The sequence below is a fragment of the Pseudopipra pipra genome, chromosome Z, assembly GCF_036250125.1.
Source record: "Pseudopipra pipra isolate bDixPip1 chromosome Z, bDixPip1.hap1, whole genome shotgun sequence".
In the NCBI taxonomy this organism is placed as follows: domain Eukaryota; kingdom Metazoa; phylum Chordata; class Aves; order Passeriformes; family Pipridae; genus Pseudopipra; species Pseudopipra pipra.
In genome coordinates, this window is record NC_087581.1 from 8,383,768 (window position 1) to 8,402,891 (window position 19,124).

The following is a 19,124-nucleotide window of genomic DNA, read 5'->3' on the forward strand; positions in this document are numbered from 1 at the left end:
TGTGGAGTTTGCTAATATTCAAAACAAGAATAAAAAGCTAGCAGGAAGCTTATTAAATGGTTTTACAGAAATGTCAAGCTTAGCTCTTATGATGTCTCTACCTCTTCCTTTTAGAACCCTGCAAGCAGCTGTGTGCTTCTCCTCTTTTTTTTTTCTCCAGACTACTTGTTAACATCTGTGCTGTGCTGCAGAGGAAGTGGGAATGACAATGTCTCTGCTCAGGAAGATGAAGTAAACTTATCATGAGCATTCTGTGATTGTGTTATGGTGACAGCTAGCATGAGGAACAGAGAAGCTGCAGAAATGTCTCTTTAAATGATCTTTAAAAATTATAGTGTGGGTTTGTAATTGCCCTGATGAGTGTTTCATTAATATGTAAACGATTTTCAGCCCTTGGAAATTTTACTTAATATGAACTGACACTTCAGCTTGGCAGAGTGACCAACCTGCATCATCCCTGCCTTTGAGTTTTCTGGCATTTTAGTCTGGATCTGCAAATACAGATCTACTCGTCCAAACTTATGCTTTAAACGTAGGGAGAAAATTCACATTTCTCAAGGAGATACTGGGTTGTGGTGTCTGGCTCTTCACCATGCAGTGAACCCTTGCAAGATGTAGTCTGGAAGGGGCAGTTTAATCTGATGGGATGGGGGAAGGATGTACCAGCCAGCAAAGGCTATACTGGGGACTTTTATCCTGGATGGCAGGACACCACATGTGGTAACATCATTCCATCTCCTACTCGGTTAGTCAGGCAGCCTTTGGATCTGAATGTGAGGGATGGATGGATTTTTTCTTGAAGGATTTCTGCAGTCACTAGTTCAGGATTCAGTCTGGTTCTTAAATGAACACTTGCTCTTGAGAGTAAATCTCTGCTTCCTAGGTCGCCAAGACAATTTATTTACCACCAGCACTGCCACTGCCAAGTCAGAGGTTTTCTGCAGCACAGGATGAAATAGCTGAAAAGTAGGGCTGCAGAAAATAGCTGTTCAAAAGAAAACAGATGTGATTGTTCCAGGACTTGGAAAAAACTTCAGAGCTTTTATCTTCACCCAGGAAGGCAGGTACTGATAGTCCTGTCTGTCTTGTGTAAATTCAGTTAATGAGTCTCAGATCAGCAATTACTGGCTGTCGCATCACCAACAAAAAGAAAGAGCAATAATCACTGTAGATGAAGCAAGAAGAGTAAGACTCAGATGTATGGTTATGATTTTTTATTTTCCTCACTGCAGTACAATCCGGAAACATGTTACTAGGGTGTTGAGTTCAAAACTTCCAGGGGACATTGCATCTCTTTGATGCTTGCCTTCCTCTTGCATGCTTTAGGGATGTGGAAATAAGATAGGTCTTATGAAATACCAGCCTACTATTGCTTGTTTTTGTTTTTGTTTTTGTTTTTGTTTTCATTTATGGCAATGCTATTTGGAAAATAACCAGTAGTTTCTCCTTATTTTAGTTTTCCTGTTTTATAACTAAAAAAAATTATATATATATTGCTGAAACATCCTACCTAAAAGTACAATTAGATATGCTTGTTGAATATCTCAGCAACAGGAAAACCTCCTGTTGAAAGACTTGAGTTTGCAGCTATTTGTACCTCTTGGTAGCTTGTCTGATTTACAGGGAGCTGTGGCAAGGGAAAGGAATATTTAATGGCTTTTAAAGCATCACTTTTCATCTGTTTCCTCTCTTAATTTGTATTATCCTGTCAGATTACTGTATGTTTGTGGTAACCAGTAGTCAGTTTGTCTTGTGGTGTAATAGATGTCTGTCCGAAGGAAGAATTCCTGGGTGCTGCTATGATAAACACACCCTGGAAAAAAGGTCCAGAAAGGAACAGTCACTTGAGTTTTCTATATCCTTCATTTAAGTACTGTGACTGTTATGAGCTTCTTATGTCTTTTTACTGTTGGAACTCTAGTAATCTGTCATCAGCATAAAACATGATTAGCATCCCTAAATTCTGATTCTGGCATTTTCCACTGTAGCACTGGAGCACCTCCCAGAGTGGCCAGGGTTATGATAGTGACCTGGAGGTGAGAAATTCCTTTCAATTCCTTGATGCCTGCTGCCGCAGATTCCTCAGTTCCTTAGCAACGTCTCTTTTTTTTCCTAATATATATTGCTCAAGATTATTCACACTCCTCTTTTTGTTAATTAATATTATTTTTAAAGCCAGGCATGGCAGCACCATTTATTAGGAAGATTTAGGAAGATACTTGGGGTTTTTTTGGTGTGGTTTTTTTTTTTTTTTTTTTTTAATTTTTGTTGTTTTGGTTGCAAGACCATCTTTATCTAGAATTTGCTAGAATGTAACTGTTTGGATTGAAATGTTCTTTGTTGGCTGTCTGACTTAGGCTAACAGTTACAAAAAAACCAACACCACTCTAGGTGTTGAACAACGGAAACTATTATACTGGTAGTAACTTAACCTGCGAGAATTGACGTAAGCCAGGGAACCTACGGAAAACCAAGTGTGTCATTGTGGAATTAAGCTGTGTATCATAACGCCTGTGCCCAGTGGGATGAATTAAATGTTGCCCCAGCAACCTTAATTCTCACATTTTCTAACTTCCAAACACTTCGCTTTGAGATGCTAATATTAGTCTGTTAACTTTTTTTCTGTAGCTAATGTAACAGCAATAATGTGCTTTAATTTTAGAGATGGGTATGAAGGCCAGTAATTGTCGTAAACATCTTACCTAGTGAATCATAATGTTGATTCACAGTTTTAGTTTATTTTTTGTTTGTATTGCAGACTTTGTGACCTCTTTCCTATTGTACAAACACTGTGTGGTATGTCTGAAGTAGCTGTCAGAGCAAAAAGATTACACCTTTAATAATAGTTTATGGGTAACAGACTGAACCAGTAAAAAGAAGAATGAGGAAGCAATAACAATCATTCTGAGCCCTGGTGGCAGGACACAATGTACGTGGGTGCTATTGAAACTCTTTACAGGTGATGTGGCAGAGAAGGGGTTTAAGGCAAGTTATGAAAAAGGAAATGTGCTGGCTTTGGAAAGATTTACAGGGAGCAGGAGCTTGCAAAAGAAATAGCAAATAACCCCCCCACACCAAAAAAAAAAAAAAGGATGTCAGGGCTGCCTTTTTCAGCAAATGACATGGCAGTATTACCTGTGCTATTATCTGAATTAGGAGGCAGAGTAAAAGATTTTGTTTTCTTGACTGCCCCATGTTTACTCACCAACTTGCTTCTTGTAATAGTTTTAAACAGATCTCGTTTTGATGAGTTTCACCTACTGCTAATACTGCCAAAATACATGGATCTCAACTCATTTTTTTCATGTTTGTGTCACCTTTCAGCTGGGTTCCAAAAGTCTGAGGTACTTTGGGATGAACCTTCTGCAGCATAGGCAGTGGTGGCAGGAATGATGCTTGCATCACAAAGGATGTCTTCTGTTTTTTATGCTGACTTCTGTAGAGTTACAGTCTTTACTTTCACTGGCAGGAGTCCAGAATATCCAAAAAAATAAGATACTCAACTTTTTTTTGCTGTTGAAGTAAACCTCTGTGCTGTGAGGGATATTTTGTCTGGGCAGGAGACCAGAACTTTGCTGAAGAACTCCAGAATAAGCTAAGAACCAACACCTTCCTAGACTCTGCTCCACCTCCCCAATAAACCTGTGCTCACCTGCTCCAGGCATGGCTGTCTTATCTTTGTGGAGCACACATGGAAGAAAGCCCAAGGCCCACACTGGTCATTGTGTGCTGGCTCCCCTCTCTCCATCCAGGTTTAGTGCACGTTTAGAGTAGGCTAACTGTGTCCATACTGCGCAGCGTTTCACCTTGTTAACAAGGTGGTTCTAAAGCATAACTGTTCAGGTTTGAGAGGTGGTTGGAGTTTCTTTAGTTCAAAATACCTGAAATACCAAATGTAATTTTATAGCTGTCCTGCCAGTATGTGTTTTCTCCCTGCTCTAGGGAACTACTTCTCTTAGTTCCAGGGAGACCTAAAGCAACCTGCCACAGTCAGCAAGTAGAGGCTTTGTAGAAAAGTAGGAATGAGAAGGGTGGTAAGTCCTACTGACTGATGCAATGAGACCTCTCCCTTGAGCACCCTCTCCCAGTCACACACAACTGGATGTGGTACTCTCAGCTATCCTTTGATAAAGGTTAAAAACATGCATAGGGTCAAAGCCTGGTTCTGTTTTTTGTAATAGTCTGTAAACTTTGTTACACTCAAAATCTTCTTTATGGGCAAAGAGAAGGCACATCTTATATATATAAAACTAAAAATTTCATGTCAGTGTGAATGAAATCTTAGTCTAAACATTACTATGTACTCAGTACAGAAAATAAGGTCCAGGTGTACTCATTACAGAAAATAAGAAGTACTTCTGTGCAAAAAAAAAAAAAATAAATAAAATTGATAATGAGACTGCAGTTAAAGCTGTTGCATGCAGATTTCTCAGTTTCCACCTGTTTTCTGGTAGTTTGATCCCCCTTGTTCTGGTCCTTTGTATTCTAAGGTTGATGATTTTGTTTTGCTAGTGGCAGTGGTGTCGGTGGGCATATTATAGCAAGTTGTCAGCATCTGGGTCCTTCACTGGGTAGGATAAAATGTCATGATGATGGCTTCTTCTTCACTCACTTGGAGTTTCCTTTATGTTAGCTAATATATTTTCACACGTTTCCCTTTCTTCATTGATCTGGTATTCCACATTACACCTGATGTTACTGAATATGATGGTTTTTAAGCATTCTAAATACTATTTTTTTGTTTTCTTTGCTACCCCTAAACCCAGTTTTGTTCAGTTCCCCTGTCTACAAATCTGCATTTCTCTAACTGGCCAGTGGTCAGATGCTTATTACAGCAGTGGGATCTCTAATGTCAAGTATGTGCCCCATCTCTTAACATCCCCTCCCTGTATTCCTCTGTGCCACATCCTGGGTCTCGTTGGGGTCTCCTTGTCGTCCTTGTCGTACCAGACCTGTTCTTCCTCAAAAGGGAAGAAGAGGGGCAGTCACTGATCTCTTCTTTGTGGTGACCAGCGACAGGACCTGAGGGAATGGCTTGAAGTTGTGTCAGGGCAGGCTTAGGTTGGATATTAGAAAAAGGTTCTTCACCCAGAGGGGTGTTGGGCACTGAACAGGCTCCTCTGGGTAGCGGTCACAGTACCAAGCCTGACAGAGTTCAAGAAGCATTTGGATGATACTCTAAGGTACAAGGTGTGACTCTTGGGGATGATCCTGTGCAGAGCAAAGGGTTGGACTTGATGATCCTTGCGGGTCCCTTACAACTCAGCATAATCTGTGATTCTGTGATTATATATCATTGAGTTACAGTCATAAAATCTGATAGTACTGTACAAAGACAAAGGAAATAGAGCCAATTAGCCATAAGTGCCTGGTTGATGAGAAAAATTGTTCATGCTCTACCCTACAAACCCTTTATGGTGTGGGAAGCAGGTCAGGGTTTGTGCTGCTTCCTTCAAGTGCAATTGTAACTGTAGCTTTTTTTTGGATTTTAATACAGTTGCAGATATTTATTCACAGGTGGCTTCTTGGATTATGTTAATTGAAATCTGTTCAACTGCCAAAACCAATTACCTTCAGCTTTCCTTGTCAATGCCTTTGCTGCTGGATAGATGCTTTTATAGACTCATTTACAGAGGCTAATAGTGAGAAGGCTTTGTTTCATATTTTAAATTAAGAGTTTGATTTTGATTTGGATCTGAATAAAATTCTGCTCTGCAAATCTGTTTAAGTCACATCTAATTCACACGTGGCATGGTCCTTGTCACATAGGATGCTCTGTTGGCCATTGCCAAACAGTCACATAGGGGAGACAGGACAGCTGCACGATCCAGTGGTCTCAGTAGTGGTTGTGACATGGGAGCTCTTATACTCTCTGCTCCACTACGAGCCCTCTGTGGGACTATAAAGGAAATGTTATATCTTTATTTTCTCCACCTGTGTCATAACAATTTGTGCTGCAAAATGAGGCACATTTTTTAAGCATAGAAATGTGTTAGTCTGCTCATTTTTCATTGCTTTTAGTATGTATCTACTCGAATGAAAATAATCCCTGATGCCTTGTTGGTAACAGCAGTTTTATGTTTCTTAGCTTGTACAGAGAGAGATAACACTTAGAGACACAGCTTCACATCTTTGCTGCAGTTTGTTTTCCTCTGAAAATATTTCTTTTCTGAATTATTGTTGTCAGATCTTAGCAAGTAGTGGGGCTTGAGAAACAATGCTTGGGGGTACTGGGTCAAAGTCATTATGGCTGCTTAACTATTTAATACGTAGGAAGTAGGTGGTGGAAGTGAATACTCAATTTCATAATGAAGGGGAATCATGAGGGGAGTGTAGGAATCTCTGTAGAGACTTGTGTTCATAAGACGCATGGAAAAGAGGATGAAGAATAGATATGATAAAGCTGGGCTTTCCAGAAGAACAACTAGGAAAAGCAGGTGAGATCAGCAAGTGACATACTTAAAAAAGCAAGCAGCTGTTTTTTTCAGTACCATGTAGTGGTACCATGAGAGTCCTTGCTGTGGAAGTTGTGAGTGCTAAAAATGTGCGTGGATTCCAAAATGACTGAATAAATTTGTGGGGAAAAAGGTTCACTGATAAGAAGTAAAAAGGGTAGCATTTCAGTTCAAATCCCTGTGGCAAGGTGAGAGGCCATCAGGGAGAGAATAGATGTCTCCTTTTGAATCCTGTTGGTGAGAGATCCTTGGCTAGGTGGACCTTTGATCTGAGCTGAAAGGCACACTCTAATGTTCTTCTGAAGAAAATCAATCAGCCCATGGGAGCTTACTTTCCCACCCCTTCATTTTCCTTCCCTGTCCTCTAGTATCCCCTTCTTTCCTGTCACAAAGTCAAACACTTTTTTCTGACTTACTCCTCTGCTTTTCTCATCCATACCACCAAATGTTATTTGAGATCCATCCTGAAACTGTTCTTGCCAAGGTTTCTAATATTATCCCCTTTGTTTGATATATCATCTCTTTCTCTGTCTCTCTCTCTCTCTCTTTGCCTTCTGGATTCTTGATCCTGTCTGTCCCTCAGCATCTCCTGAAAAGGATCCTCTTCATTTCCTCTCCCACTTTCTGTTAAATTTTCGCATAGCTTTTGCTGATGCCCTTCTGTTATTCCTTAAACTCTGGGTAGTTTCCTTCTATAAGGCTCCCTGTAAACAGCTATATAATTGTTTTCCTTAAAGCCTGTCATAACAGATTTTCTGTGCTTTGGTGTGTGCAGGGAGGTTGGCAGTGGTTAATTTCCCAGCTGTCCACCAGTGTTTTCCATGTTTTTGGAGCACTCATGGCTTTGTGGATGTGGTTGTGCTGCCTTCAGGCTCACTGTGCCATGCAAGCACTTGGGGCAAGAGCAGCCTTTTAGTGTGTTTGAGCAAGGCACTAGAGCTCCATGTGTGGGACATTTGGGTGTACCACAGACAGGCAGTAACTAGGATAGAGCCTGACATTTATTCATGCTGATAAACTGATGTCTCGTGTTATGAAAGCGACTGTCTTTCATTCAGATAATTTATAGACAGAATACTGGTATATTCAGCCTTTAAAACATACCACTGGAGCAAACATTAATAAGCACGTCAAACTTTTATTCTGCTTTGGTTAAATTAAGAAAAAAGATGCTTTGAAAGTTTACATTGGATATGTTCTCACTTCAGGATGTAAGTGGACCTTCAAGAGGAAAGGCATCAAAGGCTGGTAAAGCCGGATCTAAAAAACGGGTAAGATCCACAAGTCTTAGAAAATGTTTTTTCCTTCTTTAGCTTGAGATGCAAAATAGATTCAGTCTCAACAATGGCTTTTTTTTATGGAATTGGTAAAATACCAATTGACTTAGCAGTAAGGGATTGCTCTGGGTTTCCACTGAGCAGCGAATTATGCTAGCAAGTTAGAATGAAAATGTTGGCTAAAACAAAGGCACAATTCAAGGAAAATGCAATATGAAAATATTAAAGCAAAATGTTTGGGGTGTAAATTCCAAAATATAAACTGACTCAGACAGTGAGAAAACTGCCTGCTCAGTTTAGAAAATTCAAAACACAGTCCATATTCACTTAACATAGCAATACAAGTATTAGAGAAAATAGCATTAACTTTTTTGACTGAAAGTCTCATGATAATGTCTTTACTGTTGGGCAAATAAATGCTTAGAATACCCTGATTTAATCTGCCTTCCTCTTATTTAGCTCCATTGTCATGGATGGGAGAGAGAGTCTACATGCCTTTAAACAAGCATATTGATAAACAACTTTTCACTTTCTTGGGACAAATCCCAGTCTTGCTAAATGTTCCTCTTTTGACCCTTTACAAATGAGAAGTAATTTACTTTTTAAATGAAAATCATATATAAAAATGTTAAGCCCACAATACTTTTTATCTGATTCACTAGGGAAAACAGCCACTGAACTCACTGGCATCAAATTGTGTATGATGAATGTCCTACAAGCAGGTGTTCACCTGGGGAGCATTAAGTCACAAACGACTGTTCTGCCATCATTGTCTGTTTTGTATCAGAGCACCTGACCTTCCCTACAGCTTGCTCATTTCAGCTCCCTTGGGGAAAAAGAGTAAGGCTGCAGCCTGTTACTTCCCCTGGATGCCTGACATATACAGAATTCTCTGTTACTTTCAGGCACTGCACATTTTGTCAGAGCATTGTGCTTTATATCGTCGTGGTGCTCTGCAGATAGCAAAGCTTTGCTGGGTCCGGTTTCTGTACCTGCAACCAGGCTGCACTTGTGCCTTGGACTCACCCACAGCTCTGTATGGCCAGAAAGTTTAGCCTTATGGCTATGAAGTTGAGGCCTGAGAGAACTGTATTTAAAAGAATGATTGATTTATTTTAAATCAACTCATTACATGTTTTGAGTGGAGGGAGAAATTTTGCCTGGAGCAGTTAAGCACTTTAATCAGCAGCTTTGTGTTCTGACAGTTTTTCTGTAAGGACAATTAATTGAAATTCATTCCTGCAGCGATTCATTTTTCCTTTAATGGTATCATATCATGACATCAACCCAAGGCTAGCCTAAGGAAGTCAGCAGTCTGTTTTGGGAGAATGCAAATCCATTGGCCTTTACAAGAAATTCGTTAACATTCCTCTGGGAGCCACATCCCTGCAGCTTTGTATTTTGAACTTTTTTCTAAGAATAGCTTATAGAATAACACATCAAGAGTAATTGCAGGTCCTTGACTTGTGCTTTTGAGACCCATTAAGTATGGGTCTTTTGGGTATTATATGGTCAAAAGAAACAGAATTGCCAACTTTTAAACTGAGGTTGATGTGGAATTACTTGAGTTTTGTCACTGTTGTTGCTCCAGTTTTATTACAGGGCAGGACCTATCTTCAGAAAGCAGCTCTTCCAACTTACTGAACTCTTGCTGTCAAGTGTAGCCATTCAAAAAACTTCAAATTTTGTCTTGCTATTTGAGTTTTTCTGCTGTGCTCAAAATGGGGATGGGTGGGGTAATGTTTTTATCTCCTTGCTCCATGTCTGAAGAAGTGCTGCTTTGGGAGGGAGAGAAACAATCACAGTTTTGTTGCACTAATGAGCTTTTCTTTCCTGTGCAAGGATGAAGATGCCTCCGCTGAAGCAGGAGATGCTCTTGGAGACTTGGCAAGGGCTCTTGTCAAATCCCCAGATCAACTGGAGCTGACTGAAGCTGTGAGTAAAACAATACCTGTATCAACATAAGATATGTACAAAGCTCCATAAGCTGAAGACTACCCATTGGTTTTGGAGGAAATCCTGCAAGAGTAAAACTCCAATACTTGCTGAAGTACAGTGTCTGCAGCACAAACTGAAATGGCTTTCAGCAGGAAAACAGAGAGCATGTGCTTTGAAACACAGTTCTGGGCTTAAGACAGTGTGACTGCCTAGAGCTGATCCAAAAGGGGAATGGAGCTGGGGGATCACTCAGTTAAGAAGGATCCCAGAGCCAACCCTGAGCTTTTCAGATGCCTCTGTGCAATACAGGGAAGTGTCCTAAAATTTTACTGCCATTTCTTCCCAGCTGGGTTCAGCAGGATTGCAGTCAGTCACCCTTCCAGCTGCAGTGGTTTCTCTCTTCCCACTGCCTTATAAAAATCTAACATTGCTCCCTCCGAGTCCTCCGAGTAGCTCTTATAGGGAAGTTTTATGCATTTCCTCCAACGCAGGTAGTAAAAGCAGTTACTAGCAGTACTGTTTTTTGTTCATAGTGATCAGTCCTAAAAGCACTGCCACTGAGCTTACTGTTTAGTTTTGGACAGTGTAAGCTTGAAGACACAACTTGTCTGTTTTGCTCCATGGAATGCAGCTAGCATTTTTTAAGTGCTACCATATCTTAGATAAGAATTACCATCAAGAAAGCCCATTGAAAGACTATGTAGAAAGCGGGATGACTGTTCTGGATTCCACTCTGAGCCAGCCTGGCCCCAAGCATTGTTCCTGTGGAGGCATCAGCTGCACATGGAGTATCTGCAGTGAACTGAACATCATAGAACTAAGCATAAACATGGTGATTTTTGTTTCTGCTTGTTGTATTAATAGTGAAGTTTTATTTACAATACCATTTTTTTCCATTCCAAAGGAATTAAAACAGGAAATTACACGCACCTTGACAGCTGATAATCCCCAAGCTCCCCAGAATATTGTCAGATTCAGCTTTAAAGTAAGTGTGACATGACCCGTAAACCTGAAATGAGATTTTTTGCAATTAATTGGTTTTGTGTTTTCCTTTGATATATAACCAGGTAAATTTTCTGTTAATACAGCTTCATCTTTTTACGTATTTGCTGCCAATGGTTCCCAGAGGGTTTTTGCAGAGGGTAAAAGTCTAAAAGCATTGATGCATTTATTTAGAAGTAGGATATTGCAATTACAGAACAAGAACTGGCAGTGGATGTAATTAATGCAGCTAATCTCAGGTGGTAATTTTTCCCATTCTGTGGTGGTTAGAGGACAAAAAGCAATTCTTTTCTCAGTCTATAGGGCAGTTATGCCTCAGTATCCACACATAAAGATTCAGTTGTTTGAATTATAGGAGAGCTCAGAAATGTGTTTTGTGAACTCACTGACAATCTTTATTCATGATGAGTAGGAGTGAGCAGAGGAGGGTGCATCAGTTGGCCAGAAAACATCCAAGAGTCATACCTTCACAGCTGTGTGTGCAGGGCATATGCTGCATTACCTTGGAGCAGCTTTCTCCTGTGTGTACAGCCAGCAGCTGCAGGGAAGCTGCATGGGAGTAGAATGATGGCTTTGCCTCCCACTCCTCACTTGGAAGGGTTGCATACCCTCAAAGAAAGGGCACAAGGACAGCTCCACCAACTCTAGCATTGGATTATCCCAAATTTAAGGCAGGTGTTGTGATTTAGTCCCAGCTGGCCCCACACAGCCACTCACTCACTCTCCCCTGGTGGGATCAGGGAGAGAATCAGAGGAGTAAAAGTGAGAAAACTTGTGGGTTGAGATAAAGACAGTTTAATAGGGAAAGCAAAAGCTGTGCAAAGCAAAACAAGGAATTAATCCACCATTTCTGTGGGTGGGCAGCTGTTCAGCAATCCCCAGGAAAACAGGGCTCCGTGTCTCTTAATGGTTACTTGGGAAGACATCATCATTCCAAATGTCACCCCTTCCTTCTTCTTCCCCCAGCTTTATATGCTGAGCATGACACCGTATGATATGGAATATCTCTATGGTCAGTTGGGGTCAACTGTCCCATCTGTGTCCCCTCCCAACCTCTCGTGCCCCTCCAGCCTCCTCACTGCTGGGGTGTTGAACAGAAAAGGTCTTGACTCTGTGTAAGCACTGCTCAGCAATACCTAAAACATCCCTGTGTTGTCAACACTGTTTCCAGCACAAATCCAAATCACAGCCCAGTAGTAGCTACTGTGAAGAAAATTATCCCTGGCAAAACCAGCACCTAAGGGAACAGACAATCAGGTAAAATATTCCTGGGTCTGTCTCATTTCTGTGCTACTGTACTTTTTTGACCAACCATTGCATGAGTTCACCAGAGAAAGGAAATCAGTCTTGTGGAAGCAAATAAGGTCACCTTCTCTTCTATTTGGAGCTGACGTTTTCCATATTTATGATATATAGGCAGGTGATCAATGATCCATATCTTCAAATCCTCCACGATGACGGAAGTGGGCTTGGTGCTGTGCTGTGGTTGGTGCAGTAAACAGTATTTTTAAGAAGAAACTATTAAAGCATCTGTGGTCTATGATGTCTTCTGATTGCTTTCTGGTGCAGCTCAAAATCTAAATTATACAGATTGAGCTGTTCTTTACTCTTACTGTGAAGATGGTGAGGCACTGGAACAGATTGCCCAGAGAAATTGTGGATTTCTCAACCCTGAGAGTGTTCAAAGCTAGGCTGAGTGGGGCTTTGAGCAACTTGGTCTAATGGAAGGTGTCCCTGCCCATGGCAGGGAGGTAGGAACTGATGATCTTTAAGATCCCTTTCAACCTAAACCATTCTATGATTCTGTGATTTTGTTGGGTTTTTCCTTTTTGTAGGAACGAGAATACAAACTAGTAGACTACCTGGATCAAACAGCCATTCACTTCTCTTTGAATGGAAACCTGATACCCAAAGATTCAGATGAAGGCAGGCGACAGAGTATCAGATCAAACATTGAAGCAGGTAGGTTTGTTTTCTGAAATCACAGTAATTTTCAGATAGGCATTGGTTCCACTTACTCAACATGATGGAATGATCATGATTCATTACCATTGAGTTAAACAGCTCCTAGTTTGGCTTGCATCGTTGTTGGGAATCAAAATCAGAAGTACTGCAGTTTCATTCTAGTAATAACATTGTCACCTTTTGTGGCTTTGAGCAAACAGTCACCCTCCAAATTGGGAATTTGTTACTGTGTTGTCTAATGAGACAGCATTAGGAAAGGATGCATCTGTATATTAATGCTTCAGAAGACAGAGGATCTGCAGAATATGGTAGAATATGTCCTATTATTCTGGGCTTATTCACTTATCCTTTCTGTCATTAGAAAAGGCTCCTGATGAGACTCCTGCTGAAACATCTGAACAGGCAGAGATTAAAGATGAAGAACAGGCAGGAGATACTGAGGTAATTCTGCACAGTCAGCTGAGAGATGTCCATTTTATTTTAGTGTTAGATTTGAAACTGTATTATTATAAAATGGGTTTGCTGAGAAGCTTCTGTGATTGATTCTTTTATATCTGACATGTCTCTGCTGTAGGTGAGAACCTGCAGAAAACAGATGGAGTCCTGCTGCCATTTTTCAGTTGCAGAAGCTGTGTTGGGGGATCACATCGGATCTGTCTTTATCCAGATGTTATATCAAGATGCAGTGTAATTTGATGGGATCAGGAATCGTCCTGACATTATGTCCATTGGTGAAAAACAAGAGGTGTAGGGATGGAAGCAGCACGCATAACTAAATTAAAGAACAGTGGCCTGATTTAAAGACAGTTGGCTGATAGGAGAGGAGTAGCCTTTGAGAAGCTTGTTTTTATCTACACAGTGTCAGACCCTGGAATCGAATTCAGACTAGTTTTAGATGAAGCTCATTGTCTAGCAAAGAAAGGAAAACACAGGGTAGTTGAACTCTAATGGAATCTTCTGGCCCCTGAGTCCATTTTACCAAAGGCAGTTGTGCTATGTTATCTCTTTCAAGAAACTTCAGTTCCTGGATTCCTATATTCCCATTTAGATATCATTTCAGAATCTCCTCACTCTGATTGCTGGAAGTTTCCTAATTTACGTCTTAAATATTGAATCCAGCAGTCTGAGAAGAAGGAAAAGTGGTTCTGTTTCTTTCAAGGTGGAGTCACTGCTGTGTTTTCTTGCAGGCTGCAGGAGAGGAAGAGGGAGGAGAAGAAGAGGGAGCAGCTGAGGAAGAAGCTGAGGCAGCCGAGGCAGCAGAGGCAGCCGAGGCAGCAGAGGCAGAAGAGCCTCCTCCTCCAAAAGCACCTGAGAAGAAGCTTCCAAACCAGTTCAACTTCATTGAGAGAGCTTCAACGACGCCCTTCAACCCTCTGCGGGTATGCTGCAGTTCCTTCAGTGACTCGGAGGATCTTTGCTTTGGGAGGGCATGTGTTTGTGTCATATCCTGTGATCTCTGTAGATACTATTAGGAAAAAAAGTTTTACTGTTGTAAAACATTTGGGAAGGGGAAAATGGTGACAGAAAATGTCTTGCCTCATGGACTCTTGGACAGCCTACACCAAAACGTTTTGGTGCTGTTGTAAATCCTTAAACCTCTATTTGGATATAGTATTTTTCATGTTTATTTTCTCTTCTGAAAAATTACGGAGCGATGGCTAGGACAGTAGCTGAGGACTTCTAATGCATGAAAGCATTTCCTATTTGGCACTCAGCCCTTTTATGATCTCTTACTTCAATTCTTACTAGTGTAACAGGGGTATTAATGCCTTTATATTAAAAGGACAGATGTATTTGTGCTTGTATTAAGCATGGGTACTGCAGTAACAAACCCATGTATGATAAATCTTTACTGCTGCTACATGGTACATCTCCCTCCCACTCTGTGCATGCACTTTCCAATCACTACAGACCCAAAACCTTATATTCCTTCCCTAAGCTTTTTGCTGAGCCCACAGCCATTCCCTTTGAGTGTGTTGTCATGCAACCTCCTGATTGAGCAATCCCGGTAATGTTGGCCCTCAGCTGAGTGCTCAAAAAGGAGGTTTCTGCATTAGAGATAGAAGTTTTAGAGAGACAATTCTCTTGCTTTCCTTGCTCCCCTACAATCAGAGTATATGCAGGTTCCTCAGAGAGCCTGCCTGACTTCTTGCAGCCGTTACAGGTACAATTAGGTGCCTTTACATCTGATAGACTTGGAGGGAAATAAGAGTAACTGTGCTGCGGGAGCTACCATCTCCTAGAAGGAATACCATCTCTACTCACTGGTAGAGACAGAGGATCTCGAGAGAGTTTATCTGACAGTGAGGTGCTTACTACAAAGTTTGAGCTAAGATTTCTGCATCTTTCAAAATCCCAGTGGAGGCCACGGAATTAATTATTTCTATGTTCCCAGTCTGCATCTTCTCTTCCCATTGATTTTATTGGAAGAGGCTTGTGTGCCTCTGTGTGATTCTGCCTCTGAAAGCAGAATATAGACCTTAAATAGCTGTGAAGTACTGCTGTGTGCTGTACAGGATGTACAGTTTCCACCTCTGAGATTTCTTCGTTTCAGAGGTCAGTGAAGTGCTACAGGCAGCTTCTTAAAAATGTTCTGACACAACAATTTTTCGAAAGAAGATGCTTTTCCATTAAATGAAAGTTTTACAGAATTATATTAATTCATTTCAGAATGTTCATGTAAGGATGATAAAAGTCTTATATCAGTAGCATCAGATGAATTGTTTATAAGTTTCATTCTGTTCAACTCCTTTGTTTGTCTGTTCTATCCAACTGGCTGTTTAAAATATAGGACAAAACTTTTCAAATGTGGTAGGAAGTCATAACTGATACTGTAATTGATATCAGAATGTTTCAAATGGTAGACATAAAACAAACCATTTGAACTCCTTCAAAATTAAATACTGAAATTGAATATTTAAGTATGTGGGGAAAAAATCAGGAGGTCTTGAGAACCTTCTTTTGGTCCAAAAGAAAATCTGTTTGTAGTTGCATGATCACCAGGAATGTTGTGCAGTGTTCTAGGAGTTCTTTGTCTGTCAAGTTAATCATGCAGACTGTTTCCACAACTGGACTGTGTCACTGCAGAGGGTTTCAATGCCAACATTACTCTTCCTTTTGCGTTTCTTTTTTTCAGGAAAAAGGATGTCAGACGGAGCCTATACCTTCGCTAAATTTCTCAGCCACTATTCACCAGGTATATACATATAAATATATATACTCTTTACCTTTAAAGTTTTTTAGAGTATATTTAGGAAACTGAGATATGAGAAAGTTAAAAACAAATTATTGTGTTTGCATTCCTTGCAGTGGAATGAATTCCCATGCATGGGCTTTGGTCTCTGGTTTGTATCTGAGGACAAACTAGTATGGCCCTCTTTTCTGCCTAATGGGTGAACTTGCTCATGGCTTTTATTTGTAAGGTTAAGTGTCTCAGTTTAGCTGCTTTTAATTGGTTCATTTTTTGCCAGGCACCCTGACCAGTCTGCTTTAGAGACTCTTAAATGAGTGCAAATGGGGAAATCACAGCATGAGAATGGTTTTGGACTCAGCAAGAAGTGGGCTGCAGCTTGCAGGGCACTGGCTCCTCTAGGGACACAGAGTGGGAGTGGGAACTGTCCTGTTGCTGAAGATCTTCCATCACCGTGTGGTGAGCAAGCTGGTTATTTAGGAGGATCTAGGGTCCAGCATTCAATACCTAGTCAGCTGCTGGACACCTCCATCACCTGAAGCCACTCGATGCAGGCTTGATGGGGTCTCAAAATACAGGAACAAAGCAATGAAAAAGCATTTAGGACATGTCTGCATGCTAGCTCCACTTTGAACACATTGTTTAGAGAGTGGAGACCTCTGAAGATTTTGTACAATTGGAAATTTATGAAAGTTCATGGAGTTTTTGGGTGTATTGTTAAGAATTTGACATATGCAGCACTCGGGTTTTTACTTTTTCTAAGTTTAGCTGTATGCAAAAGCAGGTTTCTCAAGCCTGAAGATGAACCCAATCAGAACGACAGCAAAATGAACATGGAAGACCAACCTATTGCAAGAAACTTAGCTCTGTTATATTGTAGTGGGAATGTGCCAATATATTAATGATGAAAAACTGTACAGATTTTCTCCATCCCTTAAAATAATGTAAAAAAAATTATTTTGGATGGAATTTTACACATGAAATATGCTACAGCTTTCATTGAAGAGGGAATTCAGCCAATTCTGCTGGTCAATTCCCAGATATTTGCAAAATGTATTTGTGTTTGTCACTGATACGAATATTGTTTCAAACCAGTGTATCAGACTGGTGTTGAAAATATTGTTTCGTTACCAGTGTATCACAGGAACACCCGAGGAGAAACTATAAGGCAGTGGCAGCAACTTAAAAAATGTTGTTATAGGAAAGTGGTAGGAATGGGAGTGAAGATGTCTCTGTCAGGTTGATAGATGTATCCCAGTCTATTCCTGAACCTGAAATCACAGAGTACTTGGCCGGAAATCTTCCCTCCCTCCAGCTGGAGTTTTCTTCCATTTTTTTCTGGCAGTAAGATGACCTGAGACTTGGAACAGAGATCTACAGATAATCAGGCTGTGGCTAAGATTTTGCATGAAATGCTTGAAAGCTGAGAGAAAAAGTTTTCCATTTCTTTCTTTTTATTCAGTTGAAATTTTCAGTGGATCTAAAATAATATTTTTACATAAACTCTCCCCCCCATTCTTTTTCCTTCATGTTCTTTCTTATGCTCACATTTTCCTATCCCAAACTTTTCTGTTCTACTCCTTCTCATACTTGTCTCATCTTTGTCCTTTCCCTGATATGTGGAACATCTTTCCATTTAATTTCTACCTGCAAATTTACAATGCAATGCAGTTTTTTTACTAAAGGTTTCTGCTACCTTTCTTTATTCCGGTGTTCTAGTCTGTATTATCTGTTTGAATCATACTCCCTCTCCCAAGCTGATGTGTCAGATTGCCTTTTGTTTTTGTCCTGAAAGCAATAAACCTGCTTCAGATAGGGTACTAGCACTTCAATACTAATGAATAATTCTTAAGTAGAAAAATTACTTTTGAAATCTGCTCAAGTAAGACATTTGTGGCATGTGGCACAGCAGAAGATGTAAAACTGCTCTCAGTTTGCATCATATGCTGCAGAGTTGGAGTCCAAGATTTAAATTGTGTTAAGCAGCTACAATTTAATTTTCCAACACCACATGAGAAATGTCATAAATCAGATGTTTAATGCTTGTTTCCTATTAAACACTGGTAAATTAGCCAAACACAAAGTCCTACAAAAAAGATACGGAGTCAAAGCAGTAAATAGAGTGTTGGAGGAAGGAAATTATTAAAAATGCAATAAAGTGTTCTTAAAACATAAGACATACCCTATTGTGCTTTAAAAAGCCTGGACTTCAACCCTTCACTTTTTGTGCAAGAAGGCACATGTTCAGCTAATTCCAGCAGCAGTGTTACTGTGGTGATGACTACATATTTTTGGGATGGTGTAGATGACTGCTCTCAGGAGTATTGACCAGGTCGTGATAAATCCTGCCTCTGTGTCTCTCAGTGGGACATCTATGATGCCTATGTGGAGGAACTTCAGAGAATGGAAAAGGCAAAAGAGAAAGAAAAAGCAAAACCTCAGGCAGTAAAGAAAGAAGAGGAGAAGAGAGGTTTAAGAAAGTTATCCCATGTGGAGGTACAGGTATGTTTCATAATGCTGGAAGAAGGCTGCTTGAAGTGGTGCTGGTTACATCCACAGTGCAAGTCAGGTGAAAGCAAGTCATGCTGGCAGTGTAGCCAGTTGTCTCAGCTGGCAAGTAACAACCTTAAGAAATGCAAAAATTACTTTTTGCTAGGAATTGTATTTTCTACAAAAAAAATCCTGTTTTATACAGCAAAACAGGATTTATGTTTTGCTGTATAAAGCAGGATTTCAATTTTGTGTGATCTTATTTTCAAACCTGATTTCCAAGTGAGCTATATTGCTTTCTTTTGTGCAGTATGTTTGTGTCTCATTTTTTATTATTATGTGAGGAATAAAAGAACAAAATAAGTAGAAATAGTGTGTGACTTTTCCATTGCAAGGGATGCAGAGATTTTACATAAAATGTTCAACCTGGAAGGCAGAGAAATTTAGGATTATTTCAAAATACTGTACTGTAGTAAACCACTTTTCACTATTTCTTAATTTTAATTATAATTTTATAGAGTTACAATTTATACATTTTCTGATTGTAGATACATAAATGATATATAATGTATAATTTATATAAAAGCTAATGATAGTTAATTGAAATAGAAGACTAGATACTTAAAATTGAATAATGATTCTGTGAGGCTTGATGAAATTTGTGGGGGGGATTTTTGATGCCTCATTTATTCATTTATTTGGAAAGTGACAGAAGTGCTTGGAGTTCTACGCCATGGTCAGTAATTACACACCACCCTGTTGCCTCAGGCAGGGTGATGTGACCACCCCAAGAAAAGATCAGTCACT

General features: G+C 40.1%; 1 protein-coding gene across 5 annotated transcripts in view; it reads left to right on the forward strand.

The window, feature by feature from the left end:
• Nucleotides 1–19,124, forward strand: part of DNAI1 (dynein axonemal intermediate chain 1) — a 140,761-nt gene that overhangs the window by 4,861 nt on the left and 116,776 nt on the right. For all 5 annotated transcript variants that reach the window (XM_064641392.1, XM_064641389.1, XM_064641391.1 and 2 more), the window contains exons 2-9: nucleotides 7,664–7,726; nucleotides 9,575–9,667; nucleotides 10,575–10,655; nucleotides 12,508–12,634; nucleotides 12,999–13,078; nucleotides 13,825–14,016; nucleotides 15,774–15,833; nucleotides 18,192–18,329. In XM_064641392.1, the coding sequence (XP_064497462.1) occupies nucleotides 7,664–7,726; nucleotides 9,575–9,667; nucleotides 10,575–10,655; nucleotides 12,508–12,634; nucleotides 12,999–13,078; nucleotides 13,825–14,016; nucleotides 15,774–15,833; nucleotides 18,192–18,329 (834 nt within the window). The remainder of the gene's footprint in view (nucleotides 1–7,663; nucleotides 7,727–9,574; nucleotides 9,668–10,574; nucleotides 10,656–12,507; nucleotides 12,635–12,998; nucleotides 13,079–13,824; nucleotides 14,017–15,773; nucleotides 15,834–18,191; nucleotides 18,330–19,124) is intronic.